Here is a 24,883-nt window from a genome sequence, read left to right as displayed (position 1 = left end):
TCCTAAATTTGTAAAGTCCCCATCCTATATTTCTCGCCTCACTCACTCTCTTCTTGGGGCCGCCAGCTTGGCAACCATAGCTAAAGAGCATGAGGTGGTTGATCATCGACTTGAGTATGAGGAGCTTCGAAATGATGTGTACTATGGATTGAATAATGTAAAAAAGGAAAGAGAAGATGAAAATAATTTGGTTGTGTTTTCATTCAAAATCATAGAGGCAATATATATACAAATATATATCTCTAATTAGATTATTTTACTCCTATAATTCAACAATCTATTCCTACAATCAAGTCACTCTTATGACGGACTCTTACCATATTTAAAGTAAGAATCATGAAATACAATTAACTCTCATAATAACAAAGAATCATAAAATATTGACTTTCCTAACAAATAATCTAGTACAATTTAGGATCGAAGTATAAGTAATATACACAAATTCGTTACACATTAAGTAATCTATAATACAAATGTACTACAAATTACTTAATTTGTAACTCTATTAATTATGGCAATGCAACACAGTGATGAGTTTAGAATGGTGTGAAGTTCATGGCTCACAACGATGTTTGTGGTGGTGATGGGTGGTTGGGTAGGGGCACGATGGTGGGTTTGGTGCGGTGTGGAGGCATTGGTTGCGACGATGTTGGTGTTTGAGTGTGACAGTAGTGTTAGGTGGAGGTGGAGTGCAATGGTCATGGAGATTTGGGAGAGAAGCAACTAGGATTGTGCTTAGGTGAAGAAGGATAAAATTGAGATACTAGAAAATTTGGAGATACACCAAACAAAAAATAAGATGCATTAACTCATTAAGTAATTGGTTGGTTTTTTTTAGCTCCAACTTCATTTCTTTTATTCTACACTAAGGGAAAAAATAGCAAATACCATATTTTTACCCTTTGCCTTATGAAAATTTTAGAACAAGGTGGTATATATTTTTTAGATTCTATTTAAACTAAATGGGTATTTTTAATAGTTTAATATACACAATTAATGTAAACATTAAATTGCCAATGATTCAAAAAACAATCTCACTAGATATCATTTTTATTTATTTCTAATAACTAATCATCTGAAAAATTAGAATAATAAAATGTTAAATGAGTATTTATTTAACTATGTCTTTTATATCATATCAGACTTTTATATTAAGTAGAGATGAAAATGAATTGAGTTGATTTGAGCTCAATATAGTTCAATTTGGCTTGTCAATATTTAGTTCAGCTTGAAGTTCGACTCAAACTTAACATGAACCTTTTTTCAACTCAGACTCAACTCAATTTAAGACCGTGAATAGTTCCATGCAACTGGTTAGTTCGAATTACATGAACCAAGAGTAAAATTTGTAAACTCCTTTGCATTTCAAATTTTTAATTTATTAGTAGGTTTTAGAAAAATGATTGTTTAACTTTTTTAAAAAGGTAAAACTAAATTTATTCTATTAGCTTTGTAGGGTCACAAAGTATAATCCAAAAAAACATAATTACAACCAAGATCTGCATAAATAGAATAAAAGAAAATCCAATCAACTATATATATAGAGAGAGAGAGGGAGAGCTGATTCATGAACCAAATTATATACACTTAAATTTTGACTCATTTATTTAACTAGTTTCATTTTTAGCTTATTTTATTCATGAACCAAAATTTCAAATTATTTTCAAGTTGATTTAGTTTATTGTTACCCCTATATCTATATAAAAAAAACTTTTATGTCACGGGTTTATATTATAGATTCTGTTTTTTATTATTTTAAATGTTTTTTGAGTATTCGGAAATCACTTATTGGCACAAAAAGAAAGGCAAAAACCTTGAACTAAAATCGTGGCTTGTCTTTTTAACAATTTCTAATTTGTATTGATACTTAACAATTGACTAATGACAAACTTTCATTTTTACTCATGGTGAATCAGTGCTGTTCTTTTTTTTTTTTCTAACTGAATAGCAATGCTATTATTATTTTCCTGAAGCCAAAGTTTAAAATTGCGATCATAGTTATCAAATTTGAGAAATTTTAGGGGAAAAAAAAAACGATTGATGCAACGGGTAACGATGGAATTTCATGGAACTTTCAAAATCATGATGCTATAGAAAAAAACAAATATTTGAGTTGGTGCTCACTGCACGCTAGAAATAGAAATGGAATCTTTCTCTAAATTATCATAAAATTGTGTTTTAACATAAAAAATAAAAAGAAAAAAGAAACACTGGTGGATATATTTCCACCTTTGCAATAAGGGAAACGAAGCAGACAAACTATGAAAATGATATTTTAATTGATATGTCCAATGGAATAAAATAAATTTGAGAACAACTTAACAATATTTTGAAGAAGAGAATAGTGTACGAAAAATCTGAAAGGAATAACAGTAGAATGTGTCCAATAGCAGCCAGTCATGTGGACCTCACCCTCTTCCTATTTTGGACCCTTTGAGCATATTACAATTCTCATCAGCCACAAAAGTTCTCCCTCCTAACATGTTTGATTTTTGAGCTAACCAGTCTCCAACAACAATCTCTCTCAGGTAAGCCATTTCAAGCCTTTATGCTCGTTTGTTAATTATTTCAGGGCTAGGCTAGCTAGCTTTAAGTTATACTACGTGTACTTTGTGTTACCCTTTTGCAACTACTAGTTCAAAGTGACACTTATTTTATAGAACAAACTATAAGTGAACAGCTCTGATTATGCATCTGAATTAAACCTTCATCAGTTCGGTAGTGGTTCCAAACAGGAATAGGATATGGATGGCTCAGCCTCAAAGCCTGGTCACACAACAAGAGGAGTTGGTTTGGTTAAAGCTTCTGTTAACTTATATGGCAACAGGATTGAAGATGTCAATAGTCCTTCGCTGAAAAAATATTTCTCAACGGTATGTCCCTCATTAATCCTCATCTGCCTGCAGCTGATGGCATTTATTCTACTAAATTGTTTTGTGCATTTTTTTCTCAACAAGAATTTTTACAAGTGAGTCTGACACTGTTAAGTAAATCTAAATTGAAAAGATTTTGTGAAAAAAGCCTCACCAACACACAACAAAAGTCTTATCTCACTAAGTGCAGTAAGTTACACGAATTACACCTTGTTAACTAAATTTTTGGAGATATTATTTACTATAAGATTCATGTGAAAACTTTCTCTCCCTTTTCATGGACTAAAAACACCATGTATTTTACTCTCCTCACTCATATCTTGAATGGTCTTTAATTCTTTCTATATATCCAAATCATCTTTACCGATTTTTTTTGTCATTTCTTCAATTAGTATTGCACCAATTTCTCTTTGTGTACAATTCTTACCGAAGATTTTTAATTAAAAAAAATTCTATTTATAGAATCTTTACGCGTCCTTTTAGAGCACTTGAAAACAGCATTGTTTTGTTAAATATTACTCAGAAGCAATCTTCTAAAGCAAAAGAACTCCACAGAGCAAGCAAGGATATGGTTCGATACAAAGAGACCAAACGGGTAGCAGAATCTGCAAAAGCTCAAGCAGAAGCTAAGCTTTCCAATGCCAAACAGACAGTGAAAGACCTTTTCTCTATGATTGGGGAATCTAGCTACAAGGCAAAAGCCCGAATGCGAGATGTGGCACCACTAAAGGAGTATGGGAAACCAAGCAAGAATGATGATGATAATGAGTATTCACAAGTTATGAGAGAATTGGAACATGCTAAACGGGAATTTTTCCAACTTAAGCTTGATGTGGCTTCTGTTTTGGAGGAGAAACAGCGAGCAGAAAAGGAAATCGAAGCATCGAGATCCAGCATGCTGTCCTTCTCAAGAGTAGCACAAAAACTGAGGAAGGAGATTGAGGAAGCCAGTGAAGAACAAGTGGTGGTTGAATTGGCTAGAATGGACGCTTTGAATGAAATGAGAGACATTGAAGCTCTTGAAAATACAAGGAACAGATTGAAAGAGGCCATTGAAGAGATAAATGAGTCAAAAGAGCTTGAAATGAAATTGGCCACGACATTGTCTGATATTGATATGTTGAAGAATGAGTTGAACTTTGTTAAGAAAAGGGTTGAAAGAGGTGAGAGCATGGAGCATGTGGAAGGAGAATCAAGAGATGTTGGTGTTTTAGAGACTGCAACAGAAGAAATAGAGGCAGCAAAGAAGGACTTAGCTTCCATTAGAGAACAAGGTTTTAAGTTTATGGCCTCTATGGATGTTACAAGAAATGAGCTGAAGCATGTGAATACAGCCACGGTTCATTTAAAGAACACTGAATCGAAAATGGGTGCAAAAGTTCGAAACCTCAGTTACAAGCTCTTGAGAGCGAAATCTAAATTAGAAGCGGTGTCTGCTGCAGAGGAAAAGGCCAAATCAATAGTCAGTAACTTGTCCCAAACTCTTGATAAGCTCAAGTCCGAAACAGAAGCAGCGAAAAAAGAAAAAGAGATCATAAATGGAGAGGTTGCAGCCACCAAAGAAGATATTAAAAAGGCCTTGTTGGAGATAAAGGTGAGTGAGGAAGGATTTGAAGGCGCGAGGCAGGAGCTTGAAGCAGTGAAATCATCAGAAGCTATAGCCTTAGAGAAGCTGAAGATTCTTACAGAGAATGTCATGAGCATGAGGGAGAGAATTAGTTTAACAAAGCCTAGTTCCATAATTATCATCTCAAAGTTTGAATATGAGTATTTGAGAAACCATGCAAGGAAGGCAAATGAAATTGCTGAGAAGAAAGTTGAAGCGGCAAAGGCGTGGGTTGAAGCTGTGAGGGCCAGTGAGAAGGAGATAATGATGAAGACTAAGATAGCTGCTGCTGAGGCAAGAGAAAAGAGAGAATCAAAGAAGGGAGACAAGTATGAGTATCCATCAAGAACAAGGCCAAAGAGCATGACGCCTTCTTCAAGGGGATCATCTAAGTTTCAGAAGGCTTCTTCACCTCGTCCTGTCAGTCCTTTCATTGTTAAGAAGAAGAAAAAAGTTATACCAAATTGGACCAAGATTTTCAGAGGGAAGAAAAACCACCAGCAGTACGTAGCAGCTGGGAAATTAGTAACTTTATGACTCATTCAAGTGACTAGCAAAAACAACATGTACTTGCCACATAACTACACTGTACGTACAACTTATGCTCTCCCATTCTTCATTCCCTCATGGCCACGTTCTTTTCTTTTCACCTTTGTTAATACACAGTTATACAGTTAGTTATGTCCAGAACTGTATCTTCTTTTTAATGTTTGTCAGTTTATTAGTTTTTGTTAGCCGAATCTTCCTTCCTTCACCCTTTACCACCAAGTCAATTTTATTATCTTCTTCTTAATTGATCTAATTTAGCTTGTTCAAGTCCCCAAGCACACCGAGGAAACCAATCTTATTGCACCACTATTCATTCGGATTTTGACTTTGTAAAGAAAAAGTGACTCTAGACGAGGATGAAGGATTCAAAATGAATACTATTATTCTCGGGTACGTGCATGTTACATTAAATTAAATAAAAATGTTTCACCAGCACACACCCACGAGCGAAAAAGGTCTAAACTCGAAAGGTCATATAAGTGTGTAGATAGCATGATATGATAACAACAATAAAAGGGTGTCGATTAATAGTTTAAGTTTTCAAGAGAGATATACAGGGAAGAAAAAGAAATAAAGCTAGAGAGAAAAAGTCAAAAGAATTTTTTTTTCTTAGACCTTGGGTTAGAGATTATGATGTTTTCTAATTTATTGAATCGGAAATTAATCTGTGTGGTTATTATTAATTTAAGGAAATTTTGCATACTGAAGAAATTCAGCCACTAACACCATGTGTTAATCCTATGGGTTGGAAAAGTGAAAGATTTAGTAATGATTTGACGGGAAAAGGGAGAAAAAGAAAAAACTAAAGATAGAAAATGAGTATATTAATATAATTATTCTAATTAAACTTTTGTGAGCACATTAGTCCTCATTTTTCATATTTTTTTCATAAATGGGGGAGATAGGGAGCAATATTTTTTGAAGAGAATGTATTTACTCACACTACTTTAAATAGGTTTATCATATTTCATATTTATAAAAGAAATAAATATAATTTTTAATGTATTCGTATTATCTCAAAATTTTACATAAAGTCTGATTTTAAAAGGATATCACTTCTATTTGTTAGGGTTAATTTAATGCTCCTTAAAGATAATGGCCTATCAATTTTAATGATAAACTATATTTAAAAAATCAAATTTTAACCGAGCTTTTTTGTTTTTCCCTTTAATCTTTTTCAAAATGACTTTATTCACTTGAATAATATAAAATTGACTCCCATAGAAATAATAGTAAATAGTACCATGCGTTGTTTTTTTACTAGTCTATACGCATATGACATATCATAGTTAACCACAATTACAATTTGCAATGGTTTATAAGTATTTTATAATATGGATATCTTTGAAAAAATTAGTTAAAAATTAATTAGTTGCTAAAAGTTATAAGATAAGTTATTAAATTATAAGTGTGAGGTAATACTATTTATTAAAGTAGCTAAATGATTATATGATATTTTATATAAAATTTAATTTAATTTTATGGATAAAAATATTTTGAGGTGTTATAATTTTAGTTTTTTAATTAATTTTTTATTTTTAGATAAATTAATTTTATTATATTTTAATTTCAATTATCACATTTTATCACCCTTTTTAGATAAAAAAGTTTTATTATTTATTTATTTTATTCCACTCATTCCTCTTACACATTTTTTTATATTACACTGTTGATTTTAATTATAATAATTAATTTATTATTTTAACATTATAATTCATGAAATTGAAAATAAAAAATGTTAGATTTATTTTATTTTTATATTTTGATAATTTTATATTAAAAAATTCATATTAACTATTACACTAATTAATATAATACATAATAAAAGTATAATATCTATTTAAGCATATTTTTTATTTTAAATTGATTAAGAGTATTATATGATATAATGTAAGATTAATAGTAGAATACATGAAAAAAATTGTAATGACTAAAAATGTAATGAACAGAATTTATATATGAATAAAAAATTTAAATTGTTTAAAATTAATTGAAAAAATTAAAATTATAACACCTCAAAATATATATTATCCATAAAATAAAATAGAAAATTGTGTTAAAAAATTCATATAAATATATCTGTCATTTTATATTTTTCAATTACTTTAATAAATAATTTTACCAAAATTTTAAAATTTAATAAGTTAACTTAAAAGTTTTTAACCTTCAGTTATTAATTAATTTTTCAGTTAATTTTGACAAATATATCTTAAAAATAATGCTTCAAAAAATACTAACAACTACTAAAATTCTGTCAAACAAATTTAAAATAAAAATGAACATATACATGACTCGTCCAACATAATCATATTTGATCGATAAATAACTTTTTGTAGTAACTTCGATAAAATAGTATTTTTTTAAATCATTAGCTTTTAAATATTTATATTTTATTCTTTTTTATTCTTAAAATACTTATTAAATTTCCTTATTTCTCATTTTAAATAAAACAAGATTTTATTATTTTTTCTCTCATTAGACATTTTTTATATTACATTATTTTACTTAACTGTATGTTTTTTTTCACTTTGTTTAAAAATTAATTTAAAATGTTTTAAAATATAGTATACGATTAATAGTAAAACATATAATATATGAAAAAAATGTAATCAATATAACTTATCTACATAAAAAATACAAGAGTTAAAAATTAATTAAGAAACTAATCTATAACATCTCAAAATATATTTTATCAATAAAATTTATTTTAAAAATATCTTATAATCATGTTTGTTTCTATTATTTTATACCTTTTTAATTATTTTAACATATAATTTTATTGAAGAATTATAATTTAATAAATTATTCTAAAAACTTTTACCTTTCAATTAATTTTGTGAAATAAAACTTAACTCTATGTATTTATTTTGTAAATATTTATGTATAAGTTATTATTATTTATAGAGAGAAAAACAAGTTAAACTATTTTTCTATATATTATTTCTAATATAATTTAGTGATCATACCCAAATGGTTAATAGTTAAAAGTAAGTTCAGGATATTGTTTTTATTAGTTCTGCATCGCGTTTTGCTCTGGACTCTCACCGTTCCTTCAGAGTGGAACCCTAGTTGTCTCTATCCTTAAGGTTCCGCCACCGCACCAAGTCTCAGCACCCAACCAGGTTTCTTCATATTATTTTGCTTGGTTCTTCATTTTAATTGTATCATATGAGCTCGGAATGTAGATTCAAATGGATTGGATGGACTATTCTTTCTGTTGTGTTGTAATTTGATTTGATTGAGCATGCAGGTCTTCTTTCATTCATGGCGGAGGAACTTATTTCTCAATTAAACAATATGCTAGAAGAAAATGGAACACCAAGTCATGTAGAAAGGGCTGCTGATGCTGATGCTGAGCTTTCTCCACCATCACAAAAAGGAGATGACACTAAAGGTACTAATTCATTTTCCATATATCATTATGTACCTCATATATGATATGATGTTCATGTCATTTTTCTCTTCCGACAGAAGTTTCAAAGAAGAAAAAGAAGAAATCTAAAAGCAAGTGAGGACTTGGCTTCTTCTGCCATTAATGCTTATTCTCTTGATTGTGATTTTATTTTATCTCAGGTTCTGATTTTATTTTTGCGTCATCAGGAAAAAGAAAGAACTCTTGCAACAGGCTGATCCACCATCAATTTCTGTTATTGACCTTTTCCCATCTGGAGATTTTCCTGAAGGTGAAATTCAGCAGTACAAAGACGAGTAAGTTGATGATGAATAAATTTCTGCAATATCTGACATTTTCCTTGCAAATTTGATTTGAATTTGAATGAGTAAAGTGAATTCTGTTCCTTTTTTTTATTCTTTGATTTTTTTGTTTATATTTGAAAAAGAAAAAGAAAAACAAAACAAAACAGAGGAAGCATATTTTGTCTAATCAAAGCTTTTATGTTAAATAAACCCCTCTGAATTAGCACGTAGCTAAGCTTTGGACTATAAAAAACATAACAAAACTACTTTTTTATAATAAGGGAGATGGATGCATAATTTGTTACCTACCTATACTCCTCCCAAAGTCTTGGAAATAACAAAAGAGGAGTTAAAGAATGTAGCTGTTGTATTCACTACAATAGCCACTGTGTGACCTGCTATGCTGCTGTAACGATTTTGGATGTGGCTCCTCCACACTACATTTCACTATTAACTGCTTTGACTGGATATAGTTTGCACGCCAAGAGATTATGGTCCCAAAGCTTGTGTTTTGAAAAAAAATAGAAAATTCTTAAACTTTTTGAATCTTGGAGTATTAGGAAACATAATAATACTCATTTGCTCATTCATAAATTCTTATCGAAGCTATTGAGAACCTCCTCAAATCTGAATCAAACCAAATGAATGAAAGAAGCATACCTCTGCAAGATTAGTCAACTTTGTTTTGCACAAGTGACATGTGAGTGGACTTAATTACCAACAAAGTAGTACAGAAGATGAAACACTTGTGTTGAGCAACATCAACAACTGTTTGTGTCTCATGCCTATTTAAATATTCTGTGTAAATTTTCAAATATCTTTGTAATCATTTTAGAATCTCTGTGCCAGTAACCTATGGAGAACTACATCAGAGGAGAAGAGAGAACTGGAGCGCCTGCAGAAGCCATTATATAATTCAGTTCGTCGAGCGGCAGAAGTTCATCGTCAGGTTGTAATTTTAGTCTTACTGAAATTTGTGGAAAACATTCAGAGAAAGCTAATTCTGAAATGTATGGAGATAAAGTTGCGTTTAATGTAAATCAAATCACCTATTTTAGCAAGTGATTAGAAATGTCAAGAATGTGATATTAATGTTATTCAAATGTTAAATTTTGCTTTCTTTTTTTACAATACAACCATTCAAGAAAAATGTTTTCACCTCTGCTCTTTCATTCCTTATACTTCCATTAGATTTTAACGCAAGGAAATAAAGTCTTATTTTCCTTTTCTTTATTTCCCTTGTTTCATCTGATTCTATTTTACATTCAAGTGAAAAGTTGAGAAGTATATTTATTCTTTGATAAAGCTTGGTGTTATAATAGTAGCTCAGTATATTCTTTATTTCTAAGTAGGTTCGCAAATATATTAAAGGCATTTTAAAGCCTGGAATGCTGATGACTGACATATGTGAAACATTGGAGAACACTGTTCGTAAGCTAATATCAGAGGATGGCCTTCAAGCAGGCATTGCATTCCCCACAGGATGCTCTTTAAATTGGTAACACTTTATACTATGGTTTTCTGCTTTTCCCTTTTGTTATGTGGTTTCTTGCTTTACGGTACTAAATATTAAGAATGAGCAATGAAGGGCCACAAAGAGCATAAGCGTTGTGAGAATGCTATGCTGGATGAGTGATTAAAAAACTTCGTACCCCATTGCCCAGAGGCTCTTCGCTATGCGAAGGTATGGGGGAGGGATGTTGTACGCAGCCTTACCCTTACATATGCAAAGAGGCTGTGAATGTATTTGAGAAAATGTAGTAATGCCACCTATTAAGAAAAAAAGATGGCAAACTCATACCTCAGATGATTTGGAGTGTGAGAAAGATCAGTGGAAGCCCCAATTAGAAAAGTTGATCAAATAAACGATAGCTCCAATTACTGTAAAATCCCTGACTGAAATCATTAAAAAGGATTTAAATTTAAATGGCCTCTGTGAAGTGTTGGTTTTTTATGTAATCATTGTAATGTAATGGTTTTGTCTGATATTGTAACTTACCTCAACTAGTTGGAAAATGCTTTGGTTGTTTTGGGTTTCTTCCTTGAATTGTTTTCTTAAATGAGACTCTTACTCCTCCAGGGTTGCTGCTCACTGGACCCCAAATTCAGGGGATAAGACTATACTTCAGTATGATGATGTGATGAAATTGGATTTTGGTACCCATGTTGATGGTAATACAGAGAATTTTTTTTTTATTCAATCTTGTATTTCTGTGATAATACTAGTAATTAGTGTATGTATGTTTTAATATTTACTTTGTTGAACCTCTTGTCATGAATTCTGTTTTGTAGGATATATAGTTGACTGCGCTTTTACCGTGGCATTCAACCCCATGTTTGATCCACTACTTGAAGCATCTCGTGAAGCAACCAATACGGGTATTAAGGTACATTCTGGAAAAAATGCTTAACCCTATGTGCAATGAGGGGTATTACATCATGTAGCATTGTAGCTGGCATTTCTCAGACAATTAATAATGTCAAATTGCTCAGCCCAAAGATTACCTGTTTAAAGAACACTACCCATCTATCCTTTTATATTGACAGGTGTAGTTTCATTTGTCTAAATAATTAAATTAATAGTGTTCGTGTTTGGGTCACATGCGACTCAAACTTGTCTGCAGCCTTTTTAACTATTTATTCTATTATTCTTTGATACTTGTTTTTTATTTTATTTTTTAATTTTGATTATTTATATTTTTATTTACTAAAAATACTATTTTGTTTTTTTTTTAATTTTTTTAAAAAGCTATTATTATTTTTATTCATTTCTTAATTATGTTATGCATCTGATTTTTTGTTCTGTTTTTATTTTAAATCCTGTTATATTTTTAATTATATTTTCTAATTCTTTTTTAAAATTTTGTTATTTTTAATTCTGTTTTTTTATATATATTCTTTCTGCCATTTGCTGCAAACTGCAATGCCTACTGCTATATTTATCTGGCAGTTTTTATCTGGCTGCTACAATATGCCACTGATAACACTGTCTGTTACTAGTTGTCCATTATAATGTTGATTGTAGAATGTTCCTTGGTCAATCAATTAATATTTCTGTTAGAAAGTTAGTTTTCTGTAACATTCAGCTAGTTATAAGATTGTTGGAAAAGCTTAAATCCTGTATAAATCAGAACCAGAGAATTCTGAAAATCAGAATAGGAATGCTCAACTTTATTTTCACAAAGATTTTCTCAGTTTCTCTCTGTCTTTAGAACTCTTTTATGGAAAAGCTTCAGAAGCCTAATAAATGGCTTCTGATCCCTACCCCTCCATATTTCTATTGTTTAATCTGTGTGGTGTGATGTTTTGGGTATGCACCAATTAAATCATGTAATTTGCTGGTTCCTCTAACATGCTATGGCTTGCCATCTAGGAAGCTGGAATTGATGTGCGCCTTTGTGACATTGGTGCCGCAATTCAAGAGGTCATGGAATCTTATGAAGTTGAGATTAACGGGAAGGTGTATCAAGGTATGAAGCTTGTAGGGATGGTTGTGCTTATTTTTTGTGATCATTTTATTTGGATTATATATTTCTCAATCTATATTGCATGCATTGAATTGTAAGAATGGAAACAAATTTAAAATTTACATTTCAGTATTATCTAATGAAGGCTCCTTGATCAAGGCCCTTTTGTCGAGGGTTTGTGCTTGATATTTCCTAATGTCACAGACAAACATAATAAATCATCTAGTAAATTTTGTTTCAATGGCATGGTTTGATGATTGAAGTGTTTGCTATTGATATAAATGCACCTGATTTGTGTATGTGTTGGTAAGACTAGGAAACTTGCATACAATTTCTTTAATTTTGATATTATTGAAAAAAAGAAAAAGGATTGTCACAATGGAAAGAGTGGCAACTGAGCCAAATCTTTTCCTGCTGTATATATTTATGCTAATGAGTGTAGATCTCAATAGGAAGAAGAGGATTATATTACTCTTAATAATTTAAAAATATATAATTCATAACACTCGTGCATATATCAAGAGAAGTTCTAGCAACATGCTCTAATTATTGGCTGAAATTTGTTGGAAATCACAAAATTTTGCCGGTTCCACACCTTATTTAATGAACTTATCTAATGATTTTGTAGATTTCATAAATTTCAGTCAATAATAGTGTGTGTAAGAAAGTGTGTTGTTAGCATTCCTCTAATATCAAATATATTATTATGACATTAGAGTTTCACTTTCACGTATATCCTCTTATTAATTTTGTCACTGACTGCAATAAGATACAGAAAAGGTCATCTTCCAAGAAACCATGAACCACAAGACAACACAACACCAGGATGTTGACTGAGTGCGACTCCTTGCATGATAAGGCTGGCTCTCAGTATGACACCATGATGTTTCCTCTCTGCAATGCCATTTTGGTGTGATGTATTTGGGCAGCTAGATTGATGAATCATGTCATTGGAGTTGAATTAGGCTGCAAAAATATTCTATTACATTATCACTCCTTAAAATGTTAATTGAGAGACCAAATTGAGTAAAAACTTGAGCTAAAATTTCGAATGATTTCAAACAATTCAGACTTGTAATTAAAAGTCATCAATGGATGTTACAAAATAATGATAGCTTAGGGTGGAAGTAACAGAACTAGGCCCCAACTGTATGAGTGAATTATTTTGAAAAAAAAATTAACCTTAGAGCCATATGTGAGAGTGATGAATTGAGGATTTTTTGTGGGAGATGAGTTTGAGAAAAGGGAGGACTGCCAGCAGTATAGGCAGAAGTGTCAGGGTTTAAAATCCAAGATGCTTTGTACTCAACATCTGATAAATTTACACTCGAGTTTCAATCTTTTTTCTCGAAGTCTAGCACCTGAGATGGAGGCACATTTTTTGGGAAAACCATGCAAAAATGTAGCATTGACCTTGAATATGTCCCGTGCATTTACGGTGGGAGCATTGTGGTCTATTAGCATGGCAACCCCTTCCACGATCATGTTCTTGCCCTCCATGATAACCAAAATTTGCTACAAAGACAATAGAGTCAGTTTGAGTGTCAGTCTTGGAGGATTTTGGAACTCGGAGAAAACGATTTATAAGTTCTACAGTTCGACGTTTGTAATCAAATCAGAGATAGGGTTTTGAGAGAGGGAGAAAACTGAAAAAGGAGTTTCTGAAAATGATAAAAGGATTCATTACTTGAAACATAAATGTACGGGAATTTATAGACTTCTTAGCTAACAGCTAACTAGTGTTTTAAAATTCGAAGTGAGGGCACTGGGTCATTGGGGTAATGGTTGAACAAGTGAGTAATGGTTGAACCACATAAACTGGTGTGTATATATATATATATATCAGCAAATGTTAATTGTTAGTTTATGTTAGCATGAGGGATCGAACCTGCGATCTTTTCCACCTTCTCTTCTTTGTTAACCACTCAACCAACCTTATATGTCCGATATATATTTATATAATAGCCCAGTTTAGTGCTATTGCTACCACTAACATTGTATTTCTTACTTTCCCATGAAATAAGATTTCCTTCAAACAGAACAAAGTAACCTAGGTTGATCTTCTATCATTTAGAAATCCATACCCAGTTGACTTCATTGTAGGCAACAATATTGTTGACTTCCGTTCATAACTATTGATGCCTTAATTTATTGATATATAGATCTAAAAGTTGTGAAAATGGATGAAGGATTATTTTTTCCAAATTTATAATATTTGTCTGCATATTCTATAGTATAATGTTTACCAGTATTATGTATCATTTAGAATGTGATATATATTACATTGAGAATGTCATTGCAGTTAAGAGTATACGAAATTTGAATGGACATAGCATTGGTCGCTACCAAATCCATGCTGGAAAATCGGTTCCCATTGTGAAGGGTGGGGAGCAGACAAAGATGGAAGAGGGTGAATTTTTTGCTATTGAAACCTTTGCATCAACGGGTAATAGTAGTTTCTTTGGATGTTATATTGTCTTTGAATAATACAGTATTTGGTCTTTAAATGTTATGTACGTTATGTTCAGGGAAAGGATATGTACGAGAAGACCTGGAATGCAGCCACTACATGAAAAATTTTGATGTTGGTCATATCCCACTGAGATTGCCTAGAGCGAAGCAACTGTTAGCAACTATTAACAAGAACTTCTCTACTTTGGCCTTTTGTAGGCGGTATTTAGATCGTCTAGGGGAGACTAAGTACTTAATGGCATTAAAGAACTTGTGTGACTCTGGCGTTGTTCAGGTATGCATCAGGAGCTATAAACACCAAGAAATATGAGGATATAAAGATTTTTTTAATTTTAAAAAATTGAATGCATGTTATAATGGTTTCAATGAGAAGTAATTGGTGTCTGAAAGGAAGTGTTTGGTAACTGTGAACTGTAGCCTGAAAGTGTAGATTACTAATAATTTGATAGCTTTGATTGATTTGACTTAGTTCTGATCCAATATTATAACACCAAATCCGTTGGCAGGTTACATTTCAATGCAGACATGAAGTTCTTGTTAACATAATTATATGATCTTTTGAACGTAAATGAAACTATTATACTTGTCAAGTACAGTCGGAAAAAAATTGAGGATTTTAAATGGTTGGATCTGAGTTGTGTGCTGAATTTTTAAATGGGACACAGATTGACATAGGTCTAACACGTGTTGTAAATTGCAAGTGTTTGTATTGGACATGTCTGATAATATAGGTGTGCACCAAAATGGTGTTCATGCCTTGTAGGTTATTCATCAGATTCTATTTCAAGTTGGTGCAATATATCTTTTAATTTTGTATGTTTTCTTAGTTTTAACTGTTTGAAATTATTCTTGTGAAGGACTAAACTTGTGTTTTTTTATGCAGCCTTATCCTCCTCTATGTGATGTGAAAGGAAGCTATGTATCACAATTCGAACATACAATCTTACTCCGACCAACATGCAAAGAAGTTATATCAAAGGGTGACGATTACTAATGTGGATTTGAAGGTTTTTTTTTTTTTTTAAATGTGATACTCACTGTACCATTATCTTTGTGAACTGTTTTCATTACACCATCAACACTTTGGTTTTATATATGTGCCTGTGGAGGAGGCCATTACTCGTTTAATAACTGAATATTTCCTCAATAGATAATATCGTATTAGAAGGTCCACCCAAAACATTATCATTTTACTAATTGTAATCAAATATACAGAACCCCATTCTTTTAACCAACTTGGTCACGTAAAAATAGAATACCTAGTGGGATGTCTTGGTGCAAGCATATTTGGGACTACTACTTAAATATCATGTGTGGTGACACATCTATTTCACGTATCATAGTCTTGCTTTCAACACATTGGGGGATTGGGAAATTTGTGGACAAATTTGAGTGTTGAGTGCAAAGTGTTGAAATAGTGAAACAATGAGAACTAAATGAGTACGAATATGAACAATTAGAATTTTAGAAATCAAAACCACACAAATTAAGAGACTACAAGTGCAGTTGAAACTAAAAGCAATTTCTGTTTATTATTGTGTTTATCATATATTAAAAGATATTTTTGGTCCTTTATGTTTTATTAGTATTTTCTATTTTGGTTTATTAAGTTTTAAAAGTTTTATTTTAGTCATTAATGTTTTTTAAAGGTTATCTTTTGGTCTTTTTTCAGTTTTTTCTTAGCATTAGTTTTCTTAATTGAAACAATAAATTTAAAATATTGATGATTAAAAATTGTCACTTTTTAACAATCAAAATATCATTAAAAACAAAATATAGGCAAAGGTGTGCCTGCACAGTACAAAGCCAAAGAATGGTGGCACAAACAATTAGCACTAAAGGGATAACATGCACTGCATCTTAGCGAACTTCACACGTGCCCTCTTCCTCTTAGCCAACTCTGCAAGCGAATTGTAGCCATCAAACAGAATATGATATATGTCCTAAAGACGGAGAACTCGTCGTAGCATGCTTGAAGTAGTCATCAGAGAACCTGTTCCAGCTTGCAGACGTGTGCTTCTTATTTAGTTTGTTGATTTCTTTTTCGAAGTTGAGAAAATTTTAATTAATTTGGAATGAAGAGAAAAAAGTTAGAGGAACACAAAGGGTCATAAATTGTTGTGCATCAAAACAAGACCGTAATAAAAATAAAATAAAAAAAAACTGATCTGAAGTCTCTACGAGAATGATAACAAATCTTTTGATAACTGATCTGAAAATGCGAGTCCAGGAAACACCCACAATCTATTTGTTAAAATGACACAATAACCCTCGCCAGCAAATCGAGGCAATTGCTTTGGGCTCCAGCAGAAATGCTGATACACCCAACAAAATATGTGAAGTGGTAAAAATGCTTTTTACTTAATTTTTAAAAACGTTTTCCCCTTGTTTTATTTGCACGCCATCTGTACAAGCTTTTTCTTCTTTGTTCTTTGTCTGTTTTTGTCTTCGCACCGCCTCCCCCGCTCATGCCTCTCTACCGTAAGTCTCCCTTCCCTCTCAGTAAGCCTGTGGCATCATTGGTGAATTTTGGTTGCTGGAAATCCATATAAACCATACGAATTGATAATCTGTATGGCATATGAATTATCAATTCGTATAGTGTATACGAATTTCTAATTTGTATATTTTTTTAAAAATAATTAATTAATAGCAAAATAATTTATTTTTAAAAAATAATTTAATAATTCAGATGTTATAAAATTTATTTTATAAAACAAATTATTGGATTTTTTAATATTTATTTATTTAATTATTTTTATTTGCTTATTTAAGTTTGTTTTTAATAATTAATTAATTTCAAAAAAAGTAATTGATCTATTTTCTTTAAGAAATTAAATTATATTTGAAATTTGAAATATTTATTTGTAAAATGTTTAAATATGATTGATTGTTATTTTTTATAAGTATATATTGTACAAATTAGTGTAACAAGAAAATCTATATATGTAAATGACAATTTTTTTATTGATGTAGTGATATAATTTTTTTGACAATAATAGTAATAAATATTTATATAAATAATATTTGGTAGTGTAAAAAAATACTCATTTATTAAAAATTTAAGAAATTGTCGTAGGATTTTTATCATATATTTAAAAGTACATCAACTAGTGATGTGCACTGTAAAAAAAAAATAATCATGTTTTTAATGTGCAGATTATTTGAACGATGTCATTAATTGTTAATCATGCTTTTAATGTGCAGATTAGAACCAAAGGTTTGGGTCAGACTTTAGGCAGGATTATAGAAAGAGCTTTAGGTAGAGAAGTAAGTTCTGATGTCAATGAAGGTCCCAGCGACGAAGGCTCACAGCATCTACACGTAGGCAACGACAAGCTGCACCTATTGCTAAGGATGTTGAGCATGTGAATCATGCTGCTGAAGAGGTCCATGAGCTACCTCAAGAGGCACATGCTAATGATATAGTTAGTGATCCGAGGGTTTTTTCGGCGGGCCTCATGACACATCAATTTTGATGGACTATGTTCATCATGTGATTGTGACAGTTTGGAATGGAGAGGTAGTTATATTTTGAAATTAATAATATTTTCATAAGTATTTCTTATTATTGTTTAAATGATTTATATTTTTATTTTTAGGAATGTCCTAAGTTGAAGTTGTCCTCCCATGAAAGGAAGGTAGAGAAATTTGGCAGCCTTGCTCTTGAGATTGAAGGTTTAGTGACTGCCACATGATTAAGTCCTCTGATCACATGTTCATTGGACACTGGTGATCGGGGACTTATGTCTGCTTTTGCAGAGAGGTGACATAAGGAAACTAGTAATTTCCATTTGCCAGTAAGAGAGGTGATTATCATCCTGAATGATAAATCTACTCATTACAAGTGTTTTCCATAACTTTGAGACTCTTCATGTGGAGGATGTCGTCTTACAGATTACTAATCCGTAAGTTATATACAATTTACAGATTATCAATATGTAAGTTTAACAGGAAAAAGACCAGATCAAACACCTTACCTCCGTCGTTAATGGTCAAACCAACCACCGCTACAACCGCCACTTACCCACGAACCACTATAAACAATGCACCTCCACCAAAGAGGACACAACAACGAATGAGCAACTCTCACCGGAACACCTCTCACAATATAACGAAGGTGAAGGAAAAAAAATAACAAGCTCGCATGAAGAAACATTAAAAAACAAAAAGCTGAAGAAGAAGTTATTAGGGAGGGGTATCATGGGAATTTAAAAAATTTGTTGGGTGTACCAGTAATTCTACTGGTGCCCAAATCGCAAAACCCACAAATCGATCGCCATACCTCCCTACTAACCCATTCCAAAACTGTGATTTAAGACAATCAGACCCAGACCTTTATTTTATTTTAAAAATTACAAATCATTTTAAAAAAATCCCTTCTTTTTGTGTGGCCTCACCCTTGCCGTTAAGGGCAAAGAAGAATTGCATCAAATCCGACGAGGGTCTCACCTTGCCATGAGTAAAACGAAGGAACTCTTCAACCATACACTCCTTTTTCTTTTCTGCATCTCTTTAGTGGACTAGAGGGATGGTTCGCTAGTTGGTTTGGAGTCACTGGCAGTGCACGATGATGATTGTGGCACAATAGTGATTGTATCATTATTGTTAACAATATAAGATGGTATAAATTGACATGTTTTATGATATTATGTACTAGACCCTTGTGGTGCTTGTCCATGTGACTAATTGCTTCCAAATTTTCATAAAACACTATATTAATGGTCTTGTCGAAATATTAAAATTGCTCTTTAACTTCCTATTAAAAGCACAGAGGAAAATGTAAACACAAATATGCTTATTCCTTAATTAAGCAAAATGGATCAAGCTAGTTAAGCCTGTCCAAAGTTAGATGTCGTATATTCCATACAAATTGCTAATCCGTCTGCAATATACGGTATTTCAATCCTTCAAATGAAGCACCCAAACACAGCATCAAAACGAAGAAGAGGAAGGCACTCACGGCAATGGCGGGAAGTGGCAGCAACAATCAGAGGTGAGACATTGACAACACAAGAGGAAGCAAAAACGAAGAAGGGGCACAACAGCAGTATGTAAGGGTGAGGGAGAGGAGAAGGATTTTTAAATTTTTAAACGAAACACATTTTTGCCACTACACTTAAATTACTAGATGCACAACATTTCTTTTAGGTGCACAAAACAATTGCCTCAAATTCAATGTGGACCTTTTTAGTCCAAGTAAGAGTCTAAGCCTTATGTTTAGGCTCTAAGTTTTGAGCCCTAATTAGATGCAAAATGGATCGAGCTTGTCAATCCAGTCCAAACCCACTCATTGTATTTGGTCAGTTAACATGACCAATGTAGATGTAGGAACAAAATACAAATTAAAATTTTCAGGAACCAAGTGTCAAGAAAAAATTAAGATCAAATACAAAATTAAAAAAAAAATAATAAGAACCAAAAATACATTTTAACCTAAAAAAAATATTTTAAATTTTATAAACTATTTACTTAATTAGACTTTTGGCATAGAAAAAACATTTTTAAATTTTATCAATTAATTAATTTAATTCCTAATTTGATGAGTCAATCAATTTCAGTTTCTCTGGAAAGAGACAACTATATTACGTTGTAGTGTGGTACCATTCTCAAAAAGTACAATCTGCTAGTGTAGGGCACAAAAATTCACTATTCGCTAAGGTTGCAAACTCGAAGATATGGATTATCGAACATAACATATCTGGACCAGTACGATTTATATTTGGAAACAGCAAGATTCAACCATGGCTTGTAGTTTCCATTGTAGTGAATGACAGCGCCATTCTCTATCTCTGTTAGGTTCAGAGCCGGGTCATAGCCAAGTCCCAAAACATGCCAGCCTCGATCTAACGGATAGGTCAGATTATAAAAGGTGATTAGTCCTGGGGGTAAGGTTCCAAGCTTCCAGAGGGTTCTATCCTCATTCTGCAAAGGATTAATTCTACATCAGATAAGAAGACAACACTACTATCTACATGCACAAAACAGTAAACTTGGCCTTCCAGTATTTGAAGTTGAGGCCTGACAAGAAAATAAACATTGGCATGATGCACACATAGGAATCTTCAGGCAACTAATTTCATAAAATCAATCTTCAGGCAACTACTATATATATATATGGATAAACTATAAAAAGAAGGAATAAGATCAGTGAAATTTACCATATCTTGCCACCGATGATAGATACCAGTGATGTTTCGTTTCTTCCACTCCTTCAAGTCAAACATATTCATGCCAAATGCCCAGCCACACGCCTCAGGACTGAAGTTGTTGGAAATCAGTGGATTACTAAAGTTTAGGTATTTATCAAACCTATGGAAACTCTCCTTGCATGTCTCCACGGCACCATTCACCATACCTTTCAAATCAATTGACCAAAGAGGTGTCAAATCTCTCTGCACTACAATGTCATCATCCAAGAATAGAATTCTGTTTAATTTTGGATAAACTTCAGGAAGGTAGAACCTTAAGTGATTTAGCATTGACAAATATTTAGGATTTCTATATTTTAGATTGTCAGAACCAACAGAGAGGGAAGAAGGATGATTAGCCTTAAAGTAATATTCCTTGATTCTTGCCGATTCAAGCTGACGTAGAACAGAACAATATGAGGAATTCAGCCACTTGAAATCATCAACATTCTGAACTTCAATGGTTGCTTTAGAAGGAGGGTTGATGAGAAACCACATTCTCATAGCTGCAAAATTCAATTTATCCGTCACTATATGGAAAACATGCTTCTCAGGTTCCTTTGCATTCTGTACAGTAGAATTAACAACCACAGATGCAGCCAGTACATTATCAGAGAAGATGGCATAATGATAAAGAGATGGATCTTCAATCTTTTCTTTGTCAAGATTTCCTTTCTTATGATAACCCTGCAGGTAATAATTCGCTGCAAGTTGCAGGGGAAGGCAATGCAATGGTCTAGGCACAGTTTTTGCAGCCAGCTGAATCAAGAATGCACTTCTTTTCTTCTGTATATTCACTTTATCTTCAGTTGATTGAAGCATTGCCCTTAACTTCCTTGACACCAAAAGGCAGTCATAAAGTTGGTCCTTTGCTATGGAAAGAACATGACCCATAGCTTTTGCTCGATCAAGTGCTCTAGCAAATGCAATAAATGGTAACCTTGCATGAAAATTGAAAAAAATCTAATAAGCCAGAGAAAGAAGACCAAGGAAATACAAAAATACCCAAGGTGAAGCTCGGTATCAGAACTGGCTTCTCCTATAGCTTGTTGACTATCTCTGGAGTGCTTGATAAGAGCTTCGTATAGAACAGTTTTATTCTTAGACTTTGCAATGTTGGCATAAGCTTTGGCCATTATTATTTGATCTTGCATGAGTTTCAGCGTTGAATCGGAATTTGGGTTCTCATATTCTCTCCTCCATATACCATACTTTCCCTTGATAGTGGTATCAAATCCTTCAGTGTGTTCAATTGCTGCTGATACAATGTGATCGTCATTTTCTTTGTCTTCCCGAGTAAGTTCAGCTGCACGAGCTTTCCTTCTGTCTTGCCGCATTACCTAAGGGATTGGAAAATATTTATAAAAAAAAATCAGCAGGGAAAAAAGAAAATAGAACAAACACTCTTCCACTTATCTCTATCGAGGCAAGATTAGCCATTTTTATTTCTGAAGGGACCAATCACAGGGACAAAATAATTGAGCGAACCAAACATAAAGAAAATAGAAGACATTGATTAAATTTTAAGAAACACTACAAGTAAAATTATAAAAATTCATATATAAGATTAGATTGAGAAGTGGCACCCCTGTCCCTATTATTTTTATATTGGTTAAGTAGTTAAAGACAAAATTAAAAAATTACCCGGCGCTTGATCTTCATGGGCGTCATAGTCATTGATGAGGAACGGGGAATTTGAACTCTGCTTTGTTCAGGATAATGTTCATCTGTGGAGTGGTTGGGATTGGATTCAGTTTGAAATGATTCCATGAATTCCTGAATAATTAATATTAGCAGACAGGGAGTAGTTAATAGGGGAAAAACCATTTACAGCACAAGACAGTACATACCCGGGAGGTCTTTTGATATTGATGAGTAGGGTTTTCCCAAATCCAGGAATCAGATAAATCCCTCATTTTCAACCTAGCGAGTCGAACATGGCCAGAAGCAGAATCACTGTATGTTGCAATTATACCAACGTCCTTTTCATCGCGGCTTCTAGTTGTAGAAACATCGCGTTCCTTGGTGCGATGGCATTGGTCACAGTCATAGAGGAGGGGAGAAGATCTGTAGAAGAGAAGAGAAAAGAAATGAGGGGTTTGGAAGAAATAGAAAAGCAAAGACTCAAAAAGGAATTCGGAGTTGTTTGTTACTTGGAGTCTGAAGAATCTAGAGCAGAAAACAAAAGCTGCGCAGGTAATTGAAAGAAAGAGTTAATTAAAAAAAAAAAAAAAGAGAGAGATGGGGGGTGTAAATGCAAACCCTAAATCCATACATACCGAAAAGACGAACAAGATAAGTGGCAGTGGAAGTGGATTAGTCTCCATGCCAATCAATCTTGTGTGATGTGATGATAATAACTAGTTGCCCCCCAAAACCAAACACTTACGAGTAATTTCTGACAAATTTTGAAGTGTAAGAAAATGCAATCACATTGTTAAACAACGTTAGCAAACACTCAAGAATCAATCACATTATCCACCACACAGGACGGAAAACGAAGCTGAAAACCAGAGATCTGAAGGACAGCCACTCCAAACCTCAAATCTGAGATCTCTCACAACAGAGACTCCTCGCCCTCCAAAACGCTGCGTTTGTTCATGCCCTTACTCTCTAATTTTTTGCATTTTTTTTAACTTCAGGTTGTAAGAAGAGACTTAAAAACATTTTTTTTAATTATGTTTAGGAGGTAAATTGTATGATATTCAAGTTGGGGAGACTAAAATAAGATTTAACAAAAATATAAGAATTAAAAAATATATTTCACTTAAAAATAATTTTTTATTGACAATATTAGTGATTAATTATTAGTATTTTACTATCGAGAGAAATCAACCTCATATCTTTCTCTTTTTCCTTTCTTTTTTTTTTATCACCAATTCAACCATAAAAAATGTAACTCATATTGAACTTTAACAAGAGATGAATGTGAACTTTAAATATACTATTCTCTTTTATAGTTTTATTTGCTTATGATTATAATTTCATATAAGGAGATAATGTGGCCATTTATTTTAAAATGAAATTTATCCTGTAAGAAGGCAACTACATTAACAAATAAATAAATAAGGGAGAACAATAAAAATCTACTAATATTATAAGTTAAAATATACAATTTTGGGAGTGAAAATTTCTCTCCTCCCTACTCTCTCAATTGAACGTTATAAATATTCTCTCTCTTTTCTGTTTTGAATGTACGTTTTACATATTACTCACACAAGTAGCCCAAAATCATATCAAACTACCATTCTTTTATATTTATATGCATAATTTATATTTTTAAATGTTTACCCCTTTCAATTTATCCCTTTTTTATCTCTATCTTTAAATTGAATTTTATTTTTTTTAAATGTGTCAGTGATTAAAAATAACCTTACACTATAATTTAAATGGTTCATTATAAATCCACAATATATTTCATATATTTAAAAATATTTATTTATTCTGAATTTTAATTGTAGTATAATCTACATATTTTTTTAAAAAATATTATAAATTTTAATTTTATAAAAAAAAATATTTATCTTTTGTAATATATAACAGAAATGCTAATTTTCTTTTTAACTTTTCCGCACAACATTCATTTTTTCTTTTTTCAATTAAACTATACAATAATCTCAAGATTAACTCTTGCTTTAAGTTTGTACTCCTCGGATATGGGAGATATCAAACTTTTTTTAATTTTTTTTCTACAGAGATGATACGTACATCTTACTAATGATATTTATACTAGTATCTTTTACGTCTTACAAACATAATTTCACTAATGATATTAGCTTTGTCGTCCTTGATAATTATAGGACTGAATTTTTGCAGGGACTTGTTAGTTATTGTACATCCTATGTGTAAGAACTAAAAAGAAGAACGCCTCTCTATTCTCATACTCGTTTTAAAGTGGCAACAAATGATACGTGATTCAAACCCTTTGCATTTATAATAATAGTTTCCATTGACTCCACGCTTCGCAAATGTTGACGGTGCATATATTATTCAACTGGTATGTTAGACCGTGACTTGCACGGTACATGA

The 24,883-nt window shown here is 32.2% G+C and overlaps 3 protein-coding genes across 7 annotated transcripts; 2 read left to right on the top strand and 1 right to left on the bottom strand.

Moving 5' to 3' along the window:
• Nucleotides 1-2,389: 2,389 nt before the first annotated feature.
• LOC114411634 (protein PLASTID MOVEMENT IMPAIRED 2-like) lies at nt 2,390-5,281 on the top strand. 4 transcript variants are annotated; one of them, XM_028375263.1, is made up of 3 exons: nt 2,390-2,528; nt 2,736-2,873; nt 3,397-5,281. In XM_028375263.1, exons 2-3 carry the CDS (start codon nt 2,745-2,747, stop codon nt 5,014-5,016), a joined length of 1,749 nt encoding a protein of 582 aa, XP_028231064.1. In that variant the 5' UTR covers nt 2,390-2,528; nt 2,736-2,744; the 3' UTR covers nt 5,017-5,281. The 4 variants fall into 4 exon arrangements, with proteins under 4 accessions (XP_028231064.1, XP_028231063.1, XP_028231065.1 ...); XM_028375262.1 differs by having other exon boundaries at nt 2,715-2,873; XM_028375264.1 differs by lacking the exon at nt 2,390-2,528 and having other exon boundaries at nt 2,552-2,873.
• A 2,729-nt stretch (nt 5,282-8,010) lies between these two features.
• Nucleotides 8,011-15,894, top strand: LOC114411633 (methionine aminopeptidase 2B-like). Of its 2 annotated transcripts, none has more exons than XM_028375261.1 (12): nt 8,011-8,150; nt 8,279-8,422; nt 8,503-8,536; nt 8,629-8,736; nt 9,574-9,673; nt 10,077-10,222; nt 10,805-10,896; nt 11,017-11,111; nt 12,098-12,194; nt 14,494-14,637; nt 14,720-14,937; nt 15,547-15,894. In XM_028375261.1, the coding sequence occupies exons 2-12, from the start codon at nt 8,293-8,295 to the stop codon at nt 15,655-15,657; spliced, it is 1,275 nt and encodes a 424-aa protein (XP_028231062.1). In that variant the 5' UTR covers nt 8,011-8,150; nt 8,279-8,292; the 3' UTR covers nt 15,658-15,894. The 2 variants fall into 2 exon arrangements, with proteins under 2 accessions (XP_028231062.1, XP_028231061.1); XM_028375260.1 differs by having other exon boundaries at nt 8,500-8,536.
• A 4,324-nt stretch (nt 15,895-20,218) lies between these two features.
• On the bottom strand, nt 20,219-23,490 carry LOC114411632 (probable galacturonosyltransferase 3). Its single transcript, XM_028375259.1, has 7 exons — nt 23,134-23,490; nt 23,008-23,042; nt 22,705-22,921; nt 22,499-22,630; nt 21,860-22,194; nt 20,825-21,770; nt 20,219-20,588 (listed from the first exon to the last, which is right to left on the bottom strand). The coding sequence occupies exons 1-7, from the start codon at nt 23,179-23,181 to the stop codon at nt 20,313-20,315; spliced, it is 1,989 nt and encodes a 662-aa protein (XP_028231060.1). The 5' UTR covers nt 23,182-23,490; the 3' UTR covers nt 20,219-20,312.
• Between the last annotated feature and the right edge of the window lie 1,393 nt (nt 23,491-24,883).

This window comes from Glycine soja, chromosome 5 (assembly GCF_004193775.1).
Source record: "Glycine soja cultivar W05 chromosome 5, ASM419377v2, whole genome shotgun sequence".
Taxonomy (NCBI): domain Eukaryota; kingdom Viridiplantae; phylum Streptophyta; class Magnoliopsida; order Fabales; family Fabaceae; genus Glycine; species Glycine soja.
This window is presented reverse-complemented; position numbering and strand designations above follow the sequence as displayed.

Excerpts from the sequence above, each read along its gene's own strand:
- LOC114411633 (XM_028375260.1), top strand. The coding sequence starts at position 8,293 with ATGGCGGAGGAACTTATTTCTCAATTAAACAATATGCTAGAAGAAAAT. Across the intron at positions 10,897-11,016 it reads TTTTGGTACCCATGTTGATG|GATATATAGTTGACTGCGCT; the intron begins GTAATACAGAGA and ends TCTGTTTTGTAG. Across the intron at positions 14,938-15,546 it reads GTGACTCTGGCGTTGTTCAG|CCTTATCCTCCTCTATGTGA; the intron begins GTATGCATCAGG and ends TTTTTTATGCAG.
- LOC114411634 (XM_028375263.1), top strand. The coding sequence starts at position 2,745 with ATGGATGGCTCAGCCTCAAAGCCTGGTCACACAACAAGAGGAGTTGGT. Across the intron at positions 2,874-3,396 it reads TGAAAAAATATTTCTCAACG|AAGCAATCTTCTAAAGCAAA; the intron begins GTATGTCCCTCA and ends AATATTACTCAG.
- LOC114411632 (XM_028375259.1), bottom strand. The coding sequence starts at position 23,181 with ATGGAGACTAATCCACTTCCACTGCCACTTATCTTGTTCGTCTTTTCG. Across the intron at positions 21,771-21,859 it reads GATACCGAGCTTCACCTTGG|AGCACTTGATCGAGCAAAAG; the intron begins GTATTTTTGTAT and ends TGCATTTGCTAG. Across the intron at positions 20,589-20,824 it reads ATCATCGGTGGCAAGATATG|AATGAGGATAGAACCCTCTG; the intron begins GTAAATTTCACT and ends AATCCTTTGCAG.